Source organism: Heterocephalus glaber, unplaced genomic scaffold (assembly GCF_053883595.1).
Source record: "Heterocephalus glaber isolate CG9 unplaced genomic scaffold, H.glaber_assembly_v1.0 deba00001509, whole genome shotgun sequence".
Taxonomy (NCBI): Eukaryota; Metazoa; Chordata; class Mammalia; order Rodentia; family Bathyergidae; genus Heterocephalus; species Heterocephalus glaber.
The window spans coordinates 39,413,351-39,439,214 of record NW_028258325.1 but is presented as its reverse complement, the minus strand read 5'-3'; the positions used below and the strand labels follow the sequence as shown (position 1 = coordinate 39,439,214).

Here is a 25,864-nt window from a genome sequence, read left to right as displayed (position 1 = left end):
GGCGTTATTAGTCATCTTACTTGTCATTGCCAAGTAATCGGCATTACTCACCTGGAGATGCTTTCAAATGTGTTGAATTTACCTTACTTTGAGGGTTAGCAGTTGATTAATTATTAAAAATTTGCTATATAGCACAGTGTTACAGCTTTTATTGGTGTGTGTGTGTGTGTGTGTGTGAGAGAGAGAGAGAGAGAGAGGCTCCACTCACAAATATTTGTGGTAGATGTGAAGATATTTGTGGTGATAGATTAACTTTTTAGAAGTGGGGCATTCACTGTAAATTTGTAGTATTCCAGATGCGACAGAGGAATAGTAATTATCACCTGCAGAAAATGTATTACCTGTTTACATGAAATTGTGAATGTGATCCACCAAATAGGGCCAGAGATTTAGCTCAGTGGCACCGTGCATGCCTTGAAAGTGCAAGATCATGGGTTCAATCCCTGGTACAAAATAATAATAATAATAATAATGATAATACAAAGAAGGAGAAGGAGGAGAAGGAGGAAGAAGAAGAAGAAGAAGAAGAAGAAGAGGAGGAGGAGGAGGAGGAGGAGGAAGAAGAAGAAAACGCAAACATATAGACTCCTAGGTGCTACAAGGTTGATCCCTCCTATGACATTTTGTACTTTGCAGAAAGTTTGCCATTTTAAAACTGAGATGAAAACAATTCAGATTTTGACTGGTACATTATAAATATGGATAGACTTCCTGGTTCCTTTAATCCCACTTCTGCTCTTTGTGGAACATTTACTTTTTATCTGTTTGTACAAGTTTGCTGTGTTCCATTTAAAATAAAGCTAAAAGCAAAGATTTGAATTGAAATCGGATACTTTGTGATTGCTCAGTAGGCCAGGCAGGGGTTGAAATAGATTTGGAAACTAAATTACATATTTTTAACTCAGCAGCACAGTTTGCAATGGGGAAATAAAAGGAACCGTGATGGTTCTCTTCTTTTCATCCCTCCAGGATATCCTCTCCCTCGTCTCCACATTCTCCTGTTGGAGAAGGAAAGGAGAAAAGGTGAGAAGAGAGGGAAGGGGCCATGTGGAGAGAGGCTGGGATGGGACTTCTGAAGGGAAAATGTTCTGTCGGCCTCTGATGAATCAGTTCCTATTGTGCTGAATCAGTTCCTGTCCTGCTCAAGTAGCTCGCACCTGCTTAGAAGTGGCATAAAATTAAACCCTTCCAAAAGAAGCTAAAAAGTCATCCTTTCTTGCTTTTTCCCACTTTAAATACTGTAATATGCCTTCATAAAAAATGCATAGCTGGGTTTTAACTACTGGGAGATAGTTTAGGAATCTTGCTCTTATACTTTTTTCATTTATTGTGTGATTCCATAGCCTTATGTCTTAGTTCCTTTTTTTGTCACGGAGATACAATACCTTACATCAGCAATGTAAAGAAGGAGAGATTTATTTTGGCTCCAAGATTTTAGAAGTTTTATAAAGCTCCTTATGCCATGGAAAAAGGGAGGAGTTGGGGAGAGAGATACAATTCAGGCCACCAGTGACCTGCTCCGGGACCAGACTCACAACTTAACAGCAAGTCAGCTGCAGTACCCCCATAATCACCTTCCACAAGCCTTACCTCTGACCTCATGCAGCTTTGGAGGGACATCTAATTGTAAACCATAACCCCTTATGTACAACTCATCTTTGGAGGTACATGATATGGAATAATAAACACTTCAAATATAGATGGTTGCTTTGACATCTTCCACAGCCTTCCTGGAATGGTAACAGAATATGGTAAGGCTACTCACTAACTTAGTAAGACTTCACACTTGTGCAGTCCTCTGAAGTTTTGAAAACATTTTCATATATAATATTTAATAAGATTATTACATAAACACAAAGATAAACCAGAGGCATCATCTTTCTGTAGTTAAGAGGGTGGGAATTGCCCCCAGAGCCATATAGCTAATAATTATTGAGGGCATAATTCATAACCCAGTCTTCAAATCCTTAGTTACACAAATGGTCTATTATTATGTCCACTTCTGAGGCTTTCTTGCATCATCTTGTTTATCATGAGTCAACTTTTTCTGAGCATACCTTTTGTTACTTTTTTTGTGTGCTTGTGGTGCTAGAAATTGAACTCAGTGTCTTGCACATGTTAGGTAAACACTCTACACTGAGCTACAACCCTAAACCTAAGTAAGTCCTTGAAATAAGCAAAACTGTATTTCCTCCAAAAGAGTGATGTGAAAACTTTATTCTAAATTTATAAAAACATTTAAAATAAAAAAGTAAACATGGAAAATTGTATTCACTTAGGTTAACTGGGAATATTTCATGCAAATCAAATTGTGCTTGCAATGTTTGCAAATGGTAAAAATATATATATACATCAATTTAAACATTAAGTTTCTTGTTATATGGTGGCTTTCTTAATTGAATATCACCAGAGAATATATTTTTTAAAATGTATAGATGAACAGTTCTAATCCACAGGGAGAAGAAAGATAAAGCTTTATTCTTTTCTGCTTTGTCATATTGATTTATTGATTCATTTGTTTAACCCATGTGCATTGAGAGGCTACTTTATACCAGAAACAGTGGGAGGTTATAAAGATACATACTGATCTACCATAGAACCTTATAGACTTTACAACTAAGCAGTGTAGAGAGGTAAAGATAACAAAGAAACAAATAAAATAATGAAATAAAAATTCTGTAAAACAATCTGATAGCATCCAAAAGAGAAAATTAGGTGAGGAATTCAATTCACATAAGAATGAGGGTCAAGGAAGTCTTTCAAGTTGAGACCTAAAGGTGCCAGGTATAAGAAGAGTAAGAGTAAATGTTATTTTCCGGCAGAAAAAATGTAAAAAGCAAGTGTAAAAGTCCAAAATTAGTGTGGTTTACACAATGAAGAGGATTTGTTACACATGTAGTCAGAAAACAAAAGCATGGGTCTTACAGAATTAGGCTGAGATGGCAAGCAGAAGCAAGATCATCCAAGGTCTTTAGGGATCCCTAGAGCAGCTTAGATTGTTCTTGCTAGTGAACTTGGAAACCTTAGAGTTCTTTAAGTGGAAGAATTGATAAACTATGACTTAGACTGTAATATGATACATCTGAAAATGAAAGAAAGAAAAAGGTACAAGACATGGACCAATATTGGAAACAAGAGGGCCAATGCAGAAATTTATTTATTTGTTTGTTTATGTATTTGTAATTAATTTTCTTTAGTAATTTGATAGTTGTGTGCAATAACATGGTAGATACAGTAAATATGGATCTAAGTCAACCACAGAGATATTTTTTGGATGTCTAATTTGACAAACATTGATGATAGCTTTGATATGGTAGCTTTGACACAAGAAAAAATAATAAGTGACTCCTTGGACTCTATTTTGAGAAAGTGAGCAAGGATGGTGTTATTTAAAGGTAGGGAGGACTGCCTGCTTCCCTCCCCTCATGAACTCCTATTTGAGTTGAAAAGACAGAAAATACGCAACAGAAGTGAATAAACGGTGGAGCATGTTCGATGTTGATGAACTACGGGAGAGTAATTTATAGCAGGGGAGGAAATTGTAATTTTTGACTTGGATAGTTAAGGAGTGCTGGAGAAAATGATGTTTGAACATGAGCATAGGTGGGTAAAAACATGAAATACATGCCGGGTAGGGTCTTCTGATAGGAAGGGCTGAGGAATAAGAAGGGATCCATGTGATAAAAAAGAGGAGGTTATGTAAAGCTTTGCAGGCTGGAAGGACTTTGCTTGTGCTCTGGGTCAGATCAGACATGACTGGAGGGATTTTAAGAGGAGCATGTCCTGAACTGACTAGTTTTACAAGGCTCCTCTTGACTGCTATGTTGAGAACAGTCAGAAGCAAGGACAGAAGTGGAGAGAATTTTCACAATAAGTCGGGTAAGAGCTGGTGAACACTTTGTCCAAGCTGGTAGCAGGGAGGTTTGTCATTTTCTAAGATATGGCTGGCTTCTGCCTGTATTTTGAAATTTTAGTCAAATGATGACAGCTGGAATGTGGGATATGAGAGAAAGAAAGTTGTTAAGGCTGACTCTAAACACCTAGAAAAATGGAGTTGTTAAGACCATAGCAGAAGCAATTAGGAGCATGGATGAAAAATTTTCATTATGACTGTGTTAAGTTTGAGATGCCTAGTAGATATAAAATAAAGATCGTCCAGGAATTTAGAGATGATGGATATGTAACATGCATGGTATTTAAAGTCTCAGGACTAATGTGGTCATCAGGGGATCGAGTGATATAGAGGAGAGAAAAATCTTGAGATTTGATGTCTTTGATATTAAGAGGTGGAGAAAGAGGAGGAGGATTCTACCCCAGGAAGACTGAAGAGGAATATCTTGTTGAAGTGGGTACTGAAGCAGGAAAACCAAGACAGAGTGAGAAATTTCAGTGGTCCTGAACATGAAAACTGAATTGTAATAGAAGACAGAGTGAATGGGAAGGGAAGGGAAGAATTTGAAGAACTATGTATAATTTTGTCCAGAAGTTTAAATATGAAAGAGAAGAGAAAGGGAGGGTTGTATCTTTTTACAGTGAGAAAAATCATAATTTGTGTGCTATTGGAAATAATGTTATAGAGGATAATTTAATATTATAATGAAGGGAAGGGATAGCTAAAAAATTCCTTTTAGAAGACAAAAGAAGATAGGCTCCACAACACTAACTTATTTTCTTATGCTTTCAGTTGTTTTTTTTAAAGTATTAGTATTTTTATATATTTTTATATTTTTAGGATAAGGATATGTGAAATGCTTTTGGTGTTTCCTAAAATAGCCACTCTAAAATACACATCATAGAATGTTAGTCAACTGGTGGATATTTAGATAATATTTCAGTAGGTTGTTAAATTTTTTATATAAAATATATAAGCTTGCATTTGTATATAATTAAATATTACTGGTTTCTATTCTAGGCTTTTTTAAACACTTTTTTTCCTAATAAGCCTCAGGTGCACATAACTGAATTTGTGAATAATAATCCTTGCTTCATGACATATTCTTATTATGAGCCTTCACCTGACTTTCTTTTCACCCATCCATCCATTAATTCACTTATTAAAATATAATAAATATACCGGTTAAACCATCAACCATCATAAAGAATAGGACCATGACAACTTTTGTTCTCCCTCTGTCCTGTTTTTCTTCCCCTACCAAAGTAACTACCATTGTGAGTCCTTTATAATTTATTTCATAGCTTTTCTTTGAATATCATTTTAGGTTATATATATTTTTAAAAATACTGAATTTCCTTGAACTAGCTACATATAAACTTTTGATATTTTTAAAGCTTAATTAGGTATTGGTAAAATTCAGTCTTACTGGTGCATATTGTTACAGATCATTCATTTTGACTGCTGTGTGATATTCCCTTTGCATAGGATCCCTTTGCATCATCATCTGTTCTGCTGCCAGTAGAGTCTTTGGTTGTTTCCAAGATTGTATTACTGTGAATTTTCTAGCTCAAATTTCCTGCTGTAAATGTGCAATAGTTTCTTTTGCATATGTATCAAGAAATAGATTTTTTTCTGGATCTTAGTGTAAGTGGGAGTTCACTTGTCAAGATAGTGCTAAACTGTTTTTCCATGGTTAGTTTACAAAATTAAACTCCTTTTCACAATTAAAATGAGTTTCAGGATCCACATACCCTTTAACACCAGAGAAGTTTGTATGTGTGTGTGTATGTGTGTGTCTGTCTGTGTGTGTGTGTGTGTGTGCATGCACATTCATGTGCCCATGTGACTACTGAAAATGGTATTTATTACAAAAGAACCTGAAATTTTCTGGTTTCTATCATGTCCTAATGTAGTTCAGCATCTTTTCAAATCTATATAGCCTTAAGAATTTTTCTTCTGTGAACTGCTTCTTTTCATATTTTGCCCATATGTTATATATTTTTTTGATTTGATGGCTTTAATTATTTACAAGCTAGACCAGCATTGATAGAGGGATCATATGATACAAGGGTCCCCAATCTTTAATATTTTTTTAAGTAAAAGAAACTTCCAGAACTCTGTGTGATTTATGCTTTCTCGGCTGTATCAATGAATAGCTGTTGTTTTTGTTTAATAATCAGAAAAGCTCATATTTCTATATTTTGACAAGCAAAATTTGAGATTTCTTTATATATTTCATTTGATTCTTTGATGGTTTATCTCATAAGTACTTGAAGTTTTTTCAATTTTGGACATCATTGGTATTTTGTAAGATGTAGGTATATGCATGGTGTGGATGCCTCAAAATCCAGAAGTGGTTTTTTTTTTTGGTGCTGGGGATCGAACTCAGGACCTTGCGCTAGCGAGGCAGTCTCAGTGCCACTGAGCTAAATCCCCGGCCCATTGGGAAGTGTTTTGTCAGGTGCTAGTTATGGAGACAATGTGGACAGTAAGGATTGACTAGGTTTAAGATCAGCAAAACACCTTAGGTCTTTCTCATGGTGTTACCCCATTATTGGAGATGAAATTGAATAGTCATATTTTTTAACCAGGTCTTTGTTAAAGTAACAGTGGAAAATTATCAGATACATGACTGATTGCCTTCCCACTTTCCCAGCAAGTTGAAATCAAAATTGGATAAGAATATTTACTTGCTTTTGATCTTGTTGGTCTTGGCTATTTTTTTCAAAGAGTTGTTGAAGATCACCTTATTTGCCTTATGGATTATCTCCCATGTTTGGGGGATTAAAATATTCTCTCCTCTCCCCAAAAAGAAGGTAAAAGAAAAAAAAAAGGAATAAAAACAAAATTTCGCTCTTGACAAAGGAGAAGGATTTTGTAATAAAAGATGTCTTTGATGATACACGAATGCATGTAAAATTATAGGAAGAAGTCTTTCCAAGCTCAAAATGATCTGGTTTCTATGTAATTATGCTCTTAGTAAGGTTGATTTGAACATCCTAAATAGTAGTATTAGAGGAAGTGTCTCTAAGAATTATTTTTAATTGCATAGCGACCATTATTCATTGACAACTGATTTATCAGTAACCTATTACATTTAAGGCTTGGGACTAGTTCTATGACAGAATACAAATATAAATAAGACACAATTTCTGCTTTAATTAAGATTTATTTTTAGCTTAACTGATGCAGCAAATGAATCTTAATTTTTCTTTTTGTGAGCTAGTTTAAAATCACTACTGAGATGATATTAGATATGTAATGAAGTACATAGTTATTCAGTATCTAGTTTGTGCTATGCTATGTTTGGGACTTCAAAGAGGATACAGATTTCATCTTTGCTGTTACAGGTCAAAAAGCCTGCTCACACAGGTTGAAGGAAGATTAAGAGGAAAGCATAGAAAGTGCTGTAGGAATATAGTCCAGAAACAACTTATGAACAAAACAGGAAATGTAGGTATACAATGTTAATTACTAGATATAAAATTTCACATTTAGTTGAATATTAACTGTTAGTTTATTAGCTTATGACAAAATATAGTATAGTAAAGTTAGAATACATGTTGGAGAATAATGCAAGGGCATTATAATTCTGGCTTTGGTATATAGTATTTAGCCTCCATGAACTGTTTCTGGATCCAAAAATTTTTCATGATGAAAGCACCTTTGGAGGTGAGGTTTAAATGAAATAGTGTATAGGAAGGCCTTGGTATTATACTTGGAACATCGTGGATCTTCAATAAATAGTAATTATTGTATTTCTGCTGATTGTACTTTGGAAAAATCCAATCTCCTATAAGCAGTTACACACATAGGCTCCCGCTATCCATCCCCACTGCCATCTCCTTCATCCAAATCACCATCATCTGTCAGCTTGCCTAGGACAGCAACGTCTTCTAAGAGCCCTTCTCCTGCTCTAGCTGCCCTATAATTTATTGTCCATACGTCTGCCAGTTCGATTTGGGGAAAAATAATTAATTATATAATTTCTTACTTCAATTCCTTGGTGGCCTCTCAATGATTATGGAATACAAATTGAATGTCTTATTACATTCCACAAGCAGATTCAGAGCTAACTTGGATATCGAAGGAAGAAAACCAAGGAAAAAAAACATAAGAAACAATAACCTCTGTCTCACTTGCTAGGATGCCACAACAAAGCATCCCAGACCAGCTGGCCTAAGCAGAATAATTTTTGTTTGTTTATTTTTATTTTTCACAATTCTGGAGATATCAGGTAGTCAACAAGAGGATTCTTCGAAATCCTTTCTCCTTGTCTCAGAGAAATAATCACCTTTCTAGGTCTTTACATGGTGTTTCCTAAGTATGTGTTTGTGTCCTATCTCCTCTTTTGGTAAAGACACCAGTTATATTGGATTAGAACCCACTCCAATGACTTCATTTTAATGTAGTGGTCTCTTTTTAAAGGCCATATCTCCAAATATGGTCACATTGCATAGTACTGAGAGTTAGGACTTCAGCATGTGAATTTGGGAACATAATTTATCCCATAACAATCTCCTTATGCATCTCTCCATATTTCACTGGCATTCCTCCAAACTCTTTTTCATGTAGCTTTAACAGCAGACACCATGACATAAAGCAACTATAAATACTTTGCTTAAAAGATGCCACTTTTCAGAATATGGGCTCTGGGGGTAGATGTTTTGTCTACAACATCCAGGTCTTTATTCTCTCTATGGCTTTCATTTCTTATCATTCGCTCCTCCTTTGCTTTGCTTCAACCTCACTGGCCTCTTTTCTACTTCGTCAGTACAACAGAGCTTTTCCCTGACCTTAACCTTCCTACCTTACAGTTCTTCCCATGTGGGATCTAGTTCTCCCAGCTCTTCCAGTTGCTCACGCTTATCCTGTGAGTCTTTGAAGAAGCAACTCTGAACACAAATCTAAAATGGCCTTCCCAGTCCCCTCTTAACAGCCCCCCTCCCATGATAGCATTCTGTCATTTATTTCTTTATTATTTATACTCATCAATCGCATTTACCATGGTAGCACTGAGGCTGGCACGGAACCTGGCATGTAGTTGTTCACTCAAGTGTTTATTGAATGAGAATCCAAGTGAAATCCTTTCACCAATCTTAAATATTTAGGATCTCACTCAATTCAAAGACCCATAAAATCATGTACAGGCCAATACTGAATCATGACATAAACAAATACTGAGACTATAATTTTGAATAAAAATGTTTTTCAGGAATTGTTGAAAGAGTAATATGTTATGTAAGAATTTGAAAACAACTGATATTTTCATGGAATGATTACAACTGCGAGAATCAGCATATACCACACACCTTACAATAAACTAATAAAGAAAAATATTGTCTAATTCTTCATTCTCTTAGATTCACCTCACTTTCCTGGGTCACCTATGGTATCAATATATTATAGGACAAGTGTTGTAACCACTATTTTAAAAAACATAAGAACTGTGTCTGTGTCTATACATAATAGGAAACTGAACAGTCCCGCATAGGAACTTGTTAGCAATGCAAATTGTCAGGCTCACCTTATACCTACTAAGTCAACAAATCTGGGAGCCTGGTCCAGCAATCTGTGCTTAGTAAACCTCCAGGTGATACAGATGTAGTTAAAGTTTTAGAACCACTGTCCTAATCTGATTTTCAAAATAACTTTTGGTTTCTCAGGAATCCTGTCCATTTGTGAGGATATGATCACCCTTAATTGTTGGGTCATCTGTGTCCCCTTGCCCTGACTTGCAATGACATAGCATGTCTGCTCTTTTGTCCTTAAGGAACTAGCACAGTGACATCTTCCATATTTGAACGTGTTTGAAAAAAACTACTGTCTTCTAGGGTTTAACATACATCACCTGCTTCTTGGATTACCTATTTCCAGAACAATTTGGTTTTAATGAGATTATTGCTCTTTTTATTTTTTCCAATTCCTCATTCAAATAAAAATTTATTTAACTTCTCTGCTCTCTAAAGATTCAATTTTTTAAAAGTAAAACCCATGAAAGATAGGCACGCTTACACTTTTTCTCTCACTATCCTTCTGAAGGCTATGTTTTTCTTATGATATTTATTCAATAAAGAATTTTCTCATTTTCCCTCCATCTATCTTTGTGTGGCTCAATCTTCATGCTTTAGAGGGAAAAACATTTGGATTCATTTTTATGAAGCTAAATTTAGACCTGCAGCATTAAGTGATACCAATTGCTTTTTGTATTTTTGGGCATAAATCCAATTTCCCAGTCTATATCCAAAGGATATATTCCATCATGATAGCATATGTTATTATTTCCAGTTATGATGTAGCCTCAGACCATGAACTTTTAAACTTGCTTAAATAAGGAAACTATGTTTAAGGGGGACAATAATTCCAAATTTTCCTTTAGTAATAAAGTACTATATTAGGTACATGAGAGACTTCTATTTTTGTTGAACATATCATATTCTAGTGACTAGGAAAAGTGATTTATGTCTGTTATCTCATTTAATACTTTTAGCACTCATTAAAATCTTTATCTAAGGAGATACATGGTCTGACCAAAGTCATACAACTAGAAGGTATTGGAGCAAATTTGAACTCCAGAATTCCAGATTTTAAACATGCTGAACCCAGAATGTGGTAATATTCTTTGTCTAAAATCTGTGAGCCATATCATTATCATAACTCCACTTTTCCCCTCTGCCCAAAAACCCATATACTTATTCATGAACCAGTTTTACTTAGACATAAGAGAAAATCTGAGTAGTGGTTATTATGAAATTAAAAGGGAAACTAATATGGAGTGAGTACTTCCATGAGAGTCACTGTGTTCAATTAGATCCCTATAAAACTCTTTCCTGACAGGTGTAGTTCATGTTATTGAGAGCCTAAGAAATTTGTTTAAAGATCACACAACATATCTGTGGGCAGAGCATGAATGAGGGTTTCTTTTAGGACAGCTGTGTTTTGACCTCAATCAACAGTGGATGGTATGCCTATTGTTAAAGGTGACATAAATCATTTTTAAAGTTATTAAGAATCCTTAATTCTCCAATGATATGTTCCTTGGTATCATTATGGTTTTTCTCCTCTTTGCTCTTATGGCCATCTTTCCTCTTTTTAATAGCTTGCTTCTTTATAGAGGACAAGCAGATGATAGGCTATAAAAAAATCACAAAGGCTAAAAGCTTTTGAGTCTTTACACTACCCATTGTAACAGTGGCCAGGGGTGATGTATCTTTGAATCCTGGTAAGTAATTGGGGTTTCTTTTTGCCCTTTAAGCAAACAATATTTCCTGGTTTGGTTGTATTTTAGTCTACACTCTTTTTAAAGAATGTATTGCTTCACTGAAAGTTTAACATACTTGTAAAAACCTGCTATTTCTATCTGTATTTATTCTAATTACCTAACTCTCCTAGGATGTAAAATTGTAATTGTTTTTTCACACTTATTTACTTCATTTTTACAAGGTCCTGTCACAGAAGTGAAAACTGACATATATGTCACCAGCTTTGGACCTGTTTCTGATGTTGAAATGGTAAGTATTTGGGTAACTTAATGTATCTTTTGAAGTTTGAAGAAAATATGCCAGAGGAGAGCCAATTAATACTTTTTTTTTTTTTTGTCAATCACACAAAGTTGGAAAGTCAAAGAATGGCCAAATTAAACTTAAAAGTTTATAAGAAGTAAAGATACTGAATTTGCATTTCAGCTCTCTAATATTTGAGTATTTATTGATTTAGAGTCATTCTCAACAAAAAGAAGAACATTCTTGTTACTGGATCCATAGTATAATTTTGGATGTAGTTTTTTTCTTTAGAAAACTATTGAGTAGAAAATTCGAAATTATAATTAGTTTTGGTTTGCATTAAAAGTATACACAGTATTACAATCCTAACAGCATGTGGTACTTCATGTCAGCCCAAATTGCTTCTGCACACCCTCTCCCCCTTTTCCTTCTCTTCTTCCCTCTCTCATGCTTAAAGAGCTTAGATCACCAAGATCTGGTCTGGAATAATTCACTCATCCAGGAGTGTTGTCTTATATTAAATATATTTATTTAAAATGACAAAAGAACCTATTTTATTTTTTTCTCAACCCTAGGATTTTAATGATTTGAAACTCTTGGGTTATTTGAGTAATTTTAATAAACTTTGGGAAAACAAAATTTTCCTTTTAAATATCTTACTTCATCTTAAGACATGCTTAGAATTTTATCATTAATTATGCAATTTATTATTCACTGATTTTTGCTATCTGGTCTAAAGCAAAGCACTACTGTAATTACCTGGTGCTGGCAGTTGTATTAAATTTCAGTAATTATTTTTGAATGATTAATTTTGAGGTAATTTATTTCTTATAAATGTAAACATTGAAGGGATCAAAATGGACATAACGTACTCTACTGAGAATCTTTTTGGTCTATTGATTTGAGATCATTTCTGTTTCTATTCATTTCATTTGGAGTAGTGTTTTTTTCTGAGTAGGAAAAAGTCTGAAATTTAATGTATTTTCTACATTATAAGTGTGGTTATCTGTGATTTGAATAGGTCATACATTAATTTCCCTAGGAATATACAATGGATGTGTTCTTCAGACAGACATGGATTGACAAAAGACTAAAATATGATGGGCCTATTGAAATTTTGAGACTGAATAATATGATGGTAACGAAAGTTTGGACCCCTGATACTTTCTTCAGGAATGGAAAGAAATCTGTCTCACATAATATGACAGCTCCAAATAAACTCTTTAGAATTATGAGAAATGGTACTATTTTATACACAATGAGGTAATCATTTTATTTTTTATGTCTTACCCTTTTTTTCTTTCTTCTCTTTTTTCCCTCTCTATCTCCCCCTTTCCTTTTCTTTCTTCCTTCATTCCATCCCTCCAAAATTGAGGATCTATAAAGTTAATTTTCATAAAGGGTTGATTTTATTTAATTGAATCTTTCCATCTTAGACTCACTATAAGTGCGGAGTGTCCTATGAGATTGGTGGATTTTCCCATGGATGGTCATGCGTGCCCTTTGAAGTTTGGGAGTTGTAAGTTATAATAAAAGTTTTGTTCAAATTTCTGATTACTTCATGCAGGACGATATTTATATATGTATGATTTTTCATAATCCAACATAAAAGTCATTATTCATGACAAAAATCATCCAAGGTGTGATGTTTATGAGACTATTTATTAACTAACACTTTAAAATGAGAAAGTAACACCTCCCCACCCCGTCTAGAAACAAAAACATACCTGTACAGAGAGCCTGGGTAAACTGAGTCAAAATATATAGGTTAGTAGTCAGTGGTGAAATTTAGGGACATCTGAACTGTATGTATTACGGAAAGTTCAAACGATTGTTTTCTTTTTTGTCAACGTAAGTTTCTTTTGTAAGTAGAGACCTTTAGCAGGCCTGGGAAAAGGCCAAAGAAAGCTCATGACTTCCTTACATGAGAACAACATGAGCTGTGCTGTTAGTGGGTGAAGCATAACCAAAACATAGTAGATGGTGGAGATTAGAGAGAATATAATCCCTCACAGATCACATTAATGAGGTTGGATTTATCTAGAAACTAGGAAAAGGCTTTGAAAGCTTTTATAAAGGGGTGTGACCCTCTTTGATTAAAGTTTCCTGATTTCACTTTAGCCTTTTAATGGAGAATGGGTTGTAGATAGGCAGGAATAAAAGTAGAGGAATGTTGGATGTCTTTGCTTTGTACAAGCAAAGATGGCAGTGATTTAGACTAATATCATACTAAAGGAGTAAGTGGGAAATAAGATGTGGGTAGGAAATTTCGTGAAGATGAAGACAAGAGGATAAGATGAATGGATAGGAGAAAACATGAGATTCCTTTCCTCGAGCTCCCTTCTCTGAGATGGCAACAAAATGTGATTGCTCTTCTAAGGTCTGCCTCAACATTCGATTCAATTAGACTCTACCAAAAATAGATTCTGGCTTTTACTATTGCTTCAAACTCATCATTGTACTGATTGTGAAACAGTTGCCTGCTGTTATCATTGCTCATTGCTTAACTTAATGAGAATCGGCAGTCACCATTCTTTTTATAACCCTAGTAATCACAATATTCAGTGGGCTAACTTGAAGCTAGAGAAAGACATTTGTTCCCTCACCAATGATTTAATGAGAGAAGATAAAAGCACAAAAAATACATAGACAGAAATCATGATCTCACTGGGGCCAGAATTAAAACCCAAGTGTACTGAAACAATTAAAATTTTACACAAGGTGGCTCTTATCTGGAGGAAACCCTTCTTGTCCCCTTTCACTCTCTCTAGTTCTCATAAAAAGCACTCTTCTGAGTGACTTGAACAGAGCTGGTGCTCGACCAAGCTTTGTATAAAAATAAAGAACTCATATTTTGGAAGCTGATGTTTTTTGATTGCGAATTAAAAAGAGAGGCACATCATGTTTGGCAAGTAAGGACCCTAAATTTTTCTGGAAAGAGAAAAACACTTTATAATTCAGAGTGAGAAAAGCTAGGAAAGAAAAAGGCTATAGTAAGGAAGGGTAGGCAAGATAAGGATACCCAATTTAAAATATCACAGACAAGAACGTGGTATACAGGACTTTCAATAGATGACACAGTGTGAATAGACCCCAGGAGATAAACGCTGACACACAACTGTGTAATACTAAGTGACAACACAAGCTTCATAGTTTGTTTTGCAAGGTCGTTTGTAAAGAAAATCTCTAGCTATCGATTTCTTTTGTAGAATTAAATAATTCCACTGAGGACCTCCTATGTTCTAGCCATTTTAGGAAGGTTTGTAGGGAGCAGGGAGGGAGCAATGACACACAATTCATTTGGGTTCTTTGGAGCTTATTTGTGTGTGAACCAAGCTATCTGTTCTGGGTAGACTGGTAAGCAAGCAGCTGGTCTCCATTTGCACTAAACACCAAATAATAGAAAATGGGCTTAAATTGCCACTGGAAAGGGTTTGTTGAAGATAGAAGGGAAAATGTACAGATTGTAAGGGTTTAAAGGTAGTGGAACTGGTTGTGTAATTATATTCCCTGGGGAGCTTTACAAAGAGAATAGCCAGTTGTCTCTGTAGAATGGCTACCAAATTGCCTGAGTATTGCCCAAAGGCAGAGTCTAAAAGCAGTGACCCCTGGAGAGCTCCCCCACCAGTAGCATTTGTTCTTATTTTGTTGTGTTGTTAGAGGGAGCATCTGGTACATGTCTAAATGGCAGAGCTGCTTTAGGATGGAAGAAGTCAGTATTGGTCAAGCACTGGAGGAGAGAAATGAAAACAGTAGGAGTTCGACAGTACTGTTTTAGGGCTTAATACATCTGTTTTTCAGCTGCTCATCTTATTAGCATGGAAACATTTCCAAGAGCAGTGATGCTTATGTAGCCTTGTGGATGCCTCAGTTTTAGTCTCCTCCAATTCTTTGGCACAAAACCAATAAATCCTGCTGAATCGCAAAGCTATTTGTTTAATATATAGTTTCCTAAATTGTAAGCATGTTTGAATGAATCATAATGAAAACTACTTTCATTTATTCCATCTCTCTTGAACATGTGTTATATTTTTACATGTTGATCCTCAATGCTGACAAAAGAGAAGCCCTGACTAACCACATTTTCTTCTCTCATTCAGATGCATATCCAAAGAGTGAGATGATTTATACCTGGACAAAGGGCCCTGAGAAATCAGTGGAAGTGCCAAAGGAGTCTTCCAGCTTAGTTCAGTATGACTTGATTGGGCAAACGGTATCAAGTGAAACTATCAAGTCGATTACAGGTGAGATGTTAATAATTGAATTCAGTATGTTTCTTGGCATCAGTGGTAGAGTTTTGTCCTAGCTTTTTCATTAAAATATCTAGTGTTTTCAGGGGAACAAAAAACCATTTCCAGAAATAGAGTTGATGCATAAACTACAGCTCAGAATTTCTTTATTTATATTTATAATCTTATTTCAGTTTAAAATAAATTGAGTTGGTGAGATGTGAGATTTTCTTATTTAGAAGCAAAAATCAGTTATCAAATGTATTAAAACTATTCTCAACAAAAGTATAAGGCAAGAACTCTGAGCCTGCTTCTTTTGATGTTTTCTGAAAATCGTGTCCCAATTTTAAGTCACATTCTCCATTTTTTTCCAAAATAAAAGTAAAATCTAAAGATTAATTACAAAATATAGTGAGGGTAGACACTAAAATTGTCACACAGGTATATGAATGATTATTATCCATGATTCTTAGCTTTAGAATGGGAATGGAATCATAGGATTTAGTTTTTATCATATTAATTGGGAAAAATCAGCTGTTTGTGGATTATTGTAAAACTGTTCTAATGTACTGCATCACCAGGAAAATACTAATTATTGATGATAGCTGTTTTAGTCCATTTGTGCTACTGTAAGAAAATGTTGAAAGCGGAGCACTTGATAAAGAAATGTGTTTCACACAGTTCTGGAGGCTGGGAAGTTCACCTCAATTATAAAACTATACAGTAGCCTTTAACAGCACTTTTATCTGTCCAGAAAAAATTTTTGAAAGATATTCAGTGTCTAATAAGAGTTCAGTGTCTGATAAGAGTTCCTTTTCTGGTACATTAAATGGTGCCTTTTCAAAATATCCTAGAGATGGTCCTACTGTTAACAATACAATATTAAATACTTAAAATTTTGTCAAGAGGATAGATATTGGGCATTCTTACCTCAAAAAAAAAATGGGAAGAAACTTTTGGAAGTGATGGATAACTTTATGACACAAATAATAGTGATGTTTTTACAGATGAATACTTAGCTTCAAAGTAATCAAGTTGTGGACATTAAATATTTACAGTGTTTTATGTGCCAATTATACCTCATAAACTGGTTTAAAAATTGAAGCAAGGGAAAATTAATTATGAAAAATAAAGTTAATGCAGAAGCTCTTTTTAAAAATATTTAACCTACTATCTCTTCTGCTTAAATGCTTTGTATTAATCCATGCACTGTCATGAAATCAACAGCACTCCTCCTGTCCTTTAAATTCCATGATTTTTATCTTCTAAACACAAGTCATGACTATCATTACAAGACACCCTCTTCACATCAATTATTAAACCATAGCCTTCTAATGGGACACTTTTCGTCTTATTAGTCCAGAAAAAATTTCTTCAGAGATACTCATTTTCCATTCTGCAAGTAGGGTTGAATATATCTGGAGGATGTGAGGTTTTTAAATGGCTTCATATTCTGAATGAGACCATTACTTACTAAATAATCCCTTAATATGCTTTTTTCATATATGAGAATAAAACATTTATCCATGATTATCAAAAAGTTTAAGGTTTAATTTATTAGCTGTTTAGGTTATGCCTCTGTGTTATACATGTTTGTTTGTATTTTTATTCATATTAATGCACTTATAAATGTAACTCTTTCCTTAAAATTAAGTAGTTTTTTTCCTAAGCATGTATGTGTATGAAATATATATGAAGGATATGTTCATATATTTTTTACATATTTTATATATAAATGAAATTTCTATGTTTCATTTTCTTTTCAAAATTAAAGCTTATATTTTTAGATGTATGTGTTTCCATTTTTTTCTAATGGTTTTCTGTAAAAGTTAGATCTAAGTTCTTCTCTCAAGAATTGTTGAAAATGAAAGCTGATTAAGAACTTCAAAGAAGAAATCTTTGCAACCACTTTTTTAAAGTTATAGTCCAGTTCATTAATTGCTTAATGGCTACAGGGAACAAAAGTGTTTTTCTGAATAATGATGTTGAATGTCATCTCTCTGCCCCTTCCCCCTGTTAAGATTTAATATAGTTCCCATCCTTTGTATTAGGCGAAAAAGATCATTACTTTGTGTAGAGTATTGTTTGTTATTCTAAAATATGATCATGAAGCTATTGAATAATTGCCTACTTTTCATGTTTTTGTGGTAGGTGAATACATTGTTATGACAGTTTACTTCCATCTGAGACGGAAGATGGGCTATTTTATGATTCAGACGTATATCCCATGCATTATGACGGTGATTCTTTCTCAAGTTTCATTCTGGATAAATAAGGAATCAGTTCCAGCTAGGACTGTATTTGGTAAATGCAATTCATTTACTGGGTGTTATTGTCCACATTATATTTTAATCATAATTCAGGGGAATAGCCCTTAGATATTTCTAGAAAATATTAAACATCAATATATCAAACTGTACTGGATAAAGAATCATATAAGCTTTCGTTTTTACCTAGCCAATGCAAAGTACTAATTCTTGGGGAGATAAGGGCAGTCTGTCTCTTCCTCTGGGACCACATTCTCAGCATTCCCTGGTTGAGAATCAATCGGGTGAAGACCAAATGCGAATCTGGTTACAATTTCACTTTCAGTGATATACTTGGACTTCTAACATAAAGCTGTGTAATTGAATTAAAATTATAACTAAGTGTTAAAATGAAATGCACTCGGAACTTAAAATAAAACAAATAAAATTCATGCTTGAATGAATATGAAAGTCTTAGAATAACTTGGGTTTTAGTGAAGAGGAACAAAATGGAAATGCTTTAAATGCGTTGAATTGGAAGGCATTGTGTGCTAGTTTATAAGCCCATTATTATATTCCATCTACATAACATTGTTTTCTTAACCAACATTTTGTCTTTTTATTTTTATTGTAGCTTCTTCTAGTGTTTTAAATCATTAGAAGTCCAGAACAAAATGTATGCACTTAAAGTTTTTGTGGGTTTTAATAAGTCTTTTATTTATCACTCATGCTTTTATATAACAAAATTATTTACAATTATATATTTTTAATTTAATTTTTTTATCTATTCTTTCTCTGTATATTGTAAGTAATGAAAACATTCAATGGTGGGATAAGAAAGAAAATGATCAGAATTCCTCTGAAATGGAGGCATGATCATCACGAGATACCAGTTTCACTTTGCTTTTATGTTTAGTAGAACCAAAGCCATGGTACAATGTCTCTTATCAGGCAATAACTTCAGGGAGGCTAGTGAGAGGGGACTGAAGGGAATGGGATCCTTTTATCCTACCTTTCCATCTTTTAGAGAACTGCCAAAAGGATGTCTTAGTTTCCTTGACAAACCTGAAATCCTTCTGCAGAGGTATTTTCTCCATACATGGTTACCCTCCCTTTAATCTTAGGCTCATATAAGATATTTGAGTCATACTGGAGAAACTCATACAGAGGGCCAGTGTTAGAGGCCGAGAGGCCAGTAGGCGGGAATAATGGTACTACCTACTTCATAGAGTTATGAGGTTCACTTGAAAAATAACTGCATGTTGCAAGTGGAATAAATTTTAGCCACTAAATACAGGTGTGAAAATAAAAGAGAGGAAATGATATATCTAAGCATTGGATACTAACAGATTTGGGTGTAAAATTCACATTTACCACATATTTTCCCCATCTTTCAATTATGTTAATACATCTTTCCCTCATAGACATATGAGGATTTAGAAGAGTTATGTTCAGTACTCAAAACAGGAAACCTGGTGCATGTATTGTAGGTAACTTACTCTCCTGTACTTCTCTTCTATAGGGGTGATTTATTTTGTTCTAACTTGTTTTCATTGGTTTTTAAAGAAAACATCTATTATCTGTCTAGTGCATGCTACATGACACTGTGAAATTCTTGATGTTCTTTGTCTCATTTGAAACTTGCACTAATCTTGGGTCCTTATACATCATGTTCAATAGTAGCCTGACTGGGCAAGAAATATCTGCTAAGTCTGAGCAACAGGTGCAACTCCCTTAACTTAATACCAAAAACATTGTTTCATGAGCTATTATCATTCAAATTGTTTAAATTTTATGTTTCTATTAAGGTTTATAATAAGAAAATCACTTTGATGCATATTATCATTTCTTTCTCTGTTCCCAAAGAGCTAGAATAGAAAACGTTGACCCATCATAGATGTCTGTGGTAAGGAGATGATAGTGTCACAAATGCAGACTTGTTCTAGCCTTGTACTAGCTATGAACTTTCCGTGAGTTACTTCCAACTGTTTCTTCACAGGTTAAAAGAAGATGAATGGTTGCACTTAACTCATAGGGTTGCGATGATGATCAAATGAGTTAATTGGAATAAAGTGCTTGGGATAATGCCTAGCATATAACACATAATATTTAAGGGCTGTTTATTAATGTGTTATTCCATGCTGTCTGCTACCTCATCTGAGAATCACTGCTTGATTCTATACTGTGAATAACCTGAGTATTTCAGTAGTATTGTAATTAGTTGATAAACTGAATGCTTCCTCAACTGATTACACACTGGCAGCTATTGTTCTGTCTTACCTTTTCCCAAACAATAGAAATTTCCAGTGGTGTAGTAAGTGATAGTATTGGTTATAGCTGTACTCACTCAACATTTCCTATCCAAATAAGATAGTATAAAGAAATTAAATAGCATGTATTAAGGAGATTAACATTACTGGTCCCAATGATGATAGATTTTTACATATAGTATTGGAGTCATCTCATTTGCTTTCATAATAATTCAGCAAAGTAGGGATTGTTAATTTTGTATAGGTAAGGGAAATGGCTCAAAGATACTAAGAAACATATATCAAGTCACATAATTGACAATATCTCTCTAGCATTGAAAACTCTGTCATTCTACCTTCACAGAAAGGTAAGGGGATATGAGGGCTTGTGGAGAATTCCAGAGTTGCTGAGTGAGAGTGTATGGGTGTGTGTTACAGCTACTTTGTGAGTAGTTTTCAACTTAAAAGTTGAAATTTATTTGTACCCGTGTGCCAAAATATTGGTTTTGATTGATTAGGAATATTATGTCAATAATTAAGACTTCAGAGACTTAAGATGTATCTGAATGATGTTTATTAAACTGCTCATTGAGGGCCTAGAATGATACTTTCCTAGATAAGTAAAATTTGAAGTGTTTGAGGACATTGGCAATCTATTTCATAATAGGTTTAGGTGATATTAACTCTGGGTTAGTTTTTCTTTTTCTGATTTTTATTTCCCTTTTCCCTCATAAGGAGGGAATTGGCTGGGTCAGAAATGCAGAGACTATGCAAAAACAAAATCCAAAAACACCCGTGTAAATCTGAGAACCACAGTGTGCTAAATTCTCTGCAAAGGCCTTCCCTCTCCAAACTTGTACGATGCTAAGTTTTTTAATTATCCCAGTATGGTAAAACATTAGACACAAGTAAATGCCAGCTGGCATATCTAAATCGTTGCTATTGGATTTTCTAGGAATGGCTAGCCAAAAATTCACTCCATGTACAGTCTTAGCCTCCTCTTTCATATTTCTCCCAGCTCCTGGGCCAGCTGATATAGTTCATCTTCAGCATTCTAAATGTAAGCACTGGCAGCAATACTTGAACAAGTCAAAAAATTATGGCTTTGAAACATTTTCAAGGTAGAGTAATCTAAGATATTTAAAGCAAATGAGCCATCTTTTTAGATGCAAAGGAAGCATGAATTCTTATCTGAAGGTTTGGTTTCTGTTTGCTACTTCACATTTGTGTTTATTCAACCAAACCAGTTATAATAAGTACACTCTTATCCTGCTAATGCTTTTAAAAAATTTGAACAGTGGGCAGAGAGAACATTTTAATGTCCGAAGAGATGGCAATTTTTAAGACTTTAGTCAGTTCTTTATGCCAGCTACTTTTTGAATTTCGCAGTCATAGAATAGAAACTATAATATCTGGAGGGTCATTCCACAAACTTTAAAATCAAACCGACCCAGAACAATGAAAGAGAAAAGAAATGGAGCCATGTATCCTGAATTTTTTTTGTATTAATGTCCACAGCATCATTCAAGTTGTAAACTTGTTGCTCTGTCCCTCCAAATAGTTAGAATGCAATTTTTGTTTCATTACTCAATAGCTGCATTAGTATTCTGCTTACTCCATATTAATAGCAGAATTTTTTTTCAGATAGCAGTAAGAGAAGTGAAGACCACTACCTCTGAGTCAAGGGAGAAATCATTCTGTTACTCAAACTAAAAAACATACTACTTACATAGCTTAAAAAGTTGTAGACCATATTTGAATTCTTAATAGTTCATTACTTTTAAATTATTATAATAACAAACATTTTGATTTATCTTTCAACTCTGTAGCTACAGTTTTTCAAAGTGATTTTGAAAGTTATTCATATATCTTAACAGCCAACATGAGGATAACATCTTGTCAAATTGCTCAAGGCCTTTCTGAAACAAAGTCCAATAAATTCACAATATTGCATTTTCCTAGATTTGTATATAGTTGACTATTTAAACTACTTTGGATTAATAAGAGACTAGCAATTCACAGTTATAAAAGAGAATTCAATCAAATGCTCAAATTTCTTTATACCATTTATAGAATGTTTTTAAGAAGTCTGTAGCTCGTGTGCTATACAGGTGCTACAGGTTTTCCTACTCTTAAGCACTGAAGATTCAGAAAGACTCTGAAAAAAAATGATTTCAGAGAACATGGGTTAAAGAAGAACTGGAAAAATGAATTTTTATTTATTTTGCTTATGTCATATGCCCTGCACTGTATAAAATATTACAGTGATCCCTGAGTCTGTATTCAACACGACTACCCTCAGCAGAGCTCTCCTCAGTCAAGTTGGTGAGTTCAAGGACAGTCTGAAATACACAGTGAGACCCTGTCTCAAAAAAAAAAAAAAATCAAATTGGCTATGAGGCTCACATATATGGAACAGTAAGAAAATAATATAAGGCAGAATATAACTAAATTCTAAGTTGAGGAGATAATATTGTTTACCCTAAATTAAAATATGATTATTTCTTTATTGTTGCATGAGCTCACTATCTCTTCCATTGAACATGGCTTATTTACTCTTCAGTTGGGGACTGACATGGATTGGAATTGCTGTTTAAATGCTTCCTCGCAGTCATTACCTTCATCTTCATCCTCACCACCACTATCATCATCATCATCATCCTCATCATCATCATCCTCAGATTCCTTGTATGTCAATTTTAGGACCTTTCTTAGGCATTATACAGAATGACTTCATATGTATACAGGAAATTTTTGCAGGGATCTCTTGTTTTAAGTAGATAATATGTGTTAGACAAACAGATATGAATGGAAAAAGGGACCACTATACAAATATTAGGATCCTCACATAATACATTACTTTATAGTTCCACTGGTAAAGTGGAGTTTTTGTGCTGAGAGTGGTGACTGACCTTTTCTGTAGGCTGAGGAGGGGACTTTCCTGAAAGTCATACTTTGAAACGCTACAGTTGGAAAGAAGTACCTTTATTCTTGTTGCAAACATTATTCTTCCAGACAAACTGATGAATGATAAATACCCTGTATTTTTAGAAGCCAATTTCCCCTGGAAATTTATTTTTCCAGTAATATATTTTTACAATTTTAGTAAATTAGTCTCCTGAATGAAGAAATTTGTTATTTTAACTCAATAGATAGTATTCAGATAAAGATTTAGCTAGGTATGGTGGTGTATGCCTGTAATCCCAGCACTCTGGGAAGCTGAGGCAGTCTAAAATAAAAATTTAGCAATTTAGTGAGTCCCTAACTCAAAATAAATTTTTTTAAAAAGAGAGATCTGGTGATGTAGTTCAGTAAGAAGACCCTGGGTTCCACCTCCAGTACCAAAACGGAAAAAAAAAAAAGATGTATATATAACTTGTACTTTTTCTGGCAGTAATTCGCAATAGCAGTGGGCCATGCTTACCCAGGAAATTCTGATGCTTCAATTTAAGAGGCCAATGTTCACAGCTTCCCACTCCTGGATGAGAATCATTGCTTCCTTGAATCATTCTTCCCGCTAGGTGTGTATTGATTATTTAGGTATATTGGCCCAGATTCCAGTATTTATTTGTTGTATGATACTTTTAGTTTTTATAGTAAATTCAGTAAGTATCAATGAAGCTCTAAAGGGTTTTCCAAACAATCCAAATCACATTGAGTTAGTGATTAAAAGAGTCACAAAGTGAACTATACATCTTTTACTCTGAAGCCTGTGCTAATTTCACTGATCCACTAGGACTCAAATCCTCCATGGAAGATGGCTTTGTTTGAGTTACTGCTAATTTTGTTAGCCTCATCCCACCTAATCTTCCAGGATTTATTTGTGTGTTTGCTTTTCATTGAAATAATAGTAATCCATTTTGTCTCTGCTCTTTTGCTTTAAAGGAATAACCACAGTCCTCACTATGACCACACTAAGCATCAGCGCACGGCATTCTTTGCCCAAAGTGTCCTATGCTACTGCCATGGATTGGTTCATAGCTGTCTGCTTTGCTTTTGTATTTTCGGCCCTTATTGAGTTTGCTGCTGTAAATTATTTCACCAATATTCAAATGCAAAAAGCCAAAAAGAAGACATCAAAATCTTTTCCAGAAATTCCAGCTGCCCCAGTGCTGAGTGAGAGGCAGCCTGAAGCTCCACTGCAGGTATTTAACTTACTCTTCTTCAGTTTAAGATTTTAGCTTCTTGGAGGAAATTGTATTGCCAGGGGAAATGCTTATTGGGAAATATCAGTGCCAATTTCTAAGTAATTTAACAGTACAGGTAAATAGAAGAAGGTACCTATGAATTCAAACTTTGAAACAGTGATTAATAGCTTAAACATTAACCAGCTCTGAATGAATTGGATGTAGGTAAAACTAGTTGTTTTTTTTTAAAGTTCCTTTCAGAATTAAAAGTCTTTCACAGAAAACGGAAAAGCTTATGCATGCTATGAAGAGGAACTTGTAGATGTCTTTGAGTGGGTTGGGAAGGCATTTTAGTAGAGTTCATTGAGCAAAATAAAAAGTGGTTTTTAAGGTATTCCCTTATTAGAACTATCTCAGGACTGAGTGAGAACTGTGCCCCTGTATTAAAAAAGAAAACAAGCCAAGTCGATGTACCTCTAAATCCGAGAACTCTTGCTGTAAAGGGACATAGCTAGGAGAATGTAGAAAGCTTAATAAGAACTAGTATAACCTACATTTGGGTTTTCAGAGATTCTGTGATTAAATTTTTTTTTAAATTAAGTATCTTTACTCACATTGATCCTATTTGTAAAAAAACTGCAAGACCTTTATGAAACCAGGACATCAAACAAGCAACATCCTTTCTTCCTCTCTTCCTCACCTTCCTACTCCAATATTCTGCTTTAACCTCTCCATCTCTCTCTTTCCTTGCCTATGGTCACCAACACACAGCTTATTTAGACGGTTGCCACAAATGTTAGTCTAGTACCCAAATCAAAGTGTTTAGAAATCACCAAATTTATTTTCTGCAAATGACAGATAAGTACCTTCTTCATTCATTCACTCATTCATCCAACAAATATATATTTATTGCCAACTATAGGGCACACCCTACTCAGAGTCTAAGAATCAACAATATGTAAAAAAAAACAACAAAAAACCCCACACTTGCAGTATGGAGTTTACATTCATTTGTGTGGGACAAGGCAGGAGAAACAAACAATCTTTGAAAACAAAAAATAGAGCACATGGTTTGTTAGATATGTAAAGTGCTATGATGATATTATATCACCTAAAGAGTCAGGCAGTGGAGGAGCAGGATAAGAATGGGGATTCCATTATCAGAGAGAAGATAAAGAAATGAGATAAAGTGTGTACCCTGGTGAGAATTCCCTGATCAGAGTCCTATAGTTTATAAGCTCTGTTCCTACAGGGCTCCAGGCAGTAGTCTCTAGGAATGGTGTGTGAAGAGGTAGGAAAGTGAATAGCTCACCATTGAGTAAGTTTAAGTAACTGATATTTTCCTCTAAATGAATCCATTTTATCAAGATTTTCAAAATTATCAAAATGCATTTTGCATACAATTTTTAGTTTAAAAAGTAGTGATCAAATATGCAGCTTTATTCTTTATTCCATTGCTCATATATAAACTTACACTTTCTCTGCCTTTTATCCTTATTTTATTTTGTTTTGCTCTGTTGTGTTGAAGGTTTGATTAAAGAATCCCACTTATGGCTTCTTTAAAAAATTCAAGTCTTCAATTTATTTTGTTTCTGTTTTCTAATTGATTTATGATT

At 34.4% G+C, this 25,864-nt stretch overlaps 1 protein-coding gene across 3 annotated transcripts in view; it reads left to right on the top strand.

Moving 5' to 3' along the window:
• Nucleotides 1-25,864, top strand: part of Gabra4 (gamma-aminobutyric acid type A receptor subunit alpha4) — a 62,651-nt gene that overhangs the window by 2,958 nt on the left and 33,829 nt on the right. The window contains exons 1-7 of one of the 3 annotated variants that reach the window (XM_004849773.3): nucleotides 3,664-3,879; nucleotides 11,339-11,406; nucleotides 12,440-12,660; nucleotides 12,834-12,916; nucleotides 15,498-15,641; nucleotides 17,778-17,930; nucleotides 24,007-24,266. In XM_004849773.3, coding sequence (XP_004849830.2) covers nucleotides 3,753-3,879; nucleotides 11,339-11,406; nucleotides 12,440-12,660; nucleotides 12,834-12,916; nucleotides 15,498-15,641; nucleotides 17,778-17,930; nucleotides 24,007-24,266 — 1,056 coding nt within the window. In that variant the 5' untranslated portion in view covers nucleotides 3,664-3,752. Of the gene's footprint in view, nucleotides 1-3,663; nucleotides 3,880-11,338; nucleotides 11,407-12,439; nucleotides 12,661-12,833; nucleotides 12,917-15,497; nucleotides 15,642-17,777; nucleotides 17,931-24,006; nucleotides 24,267-25,864 lie in introns of those variants that run through there. The other 2 variants (XM_004849771.4, XM_021262393.2) reach the window with 2 other exon arrangements.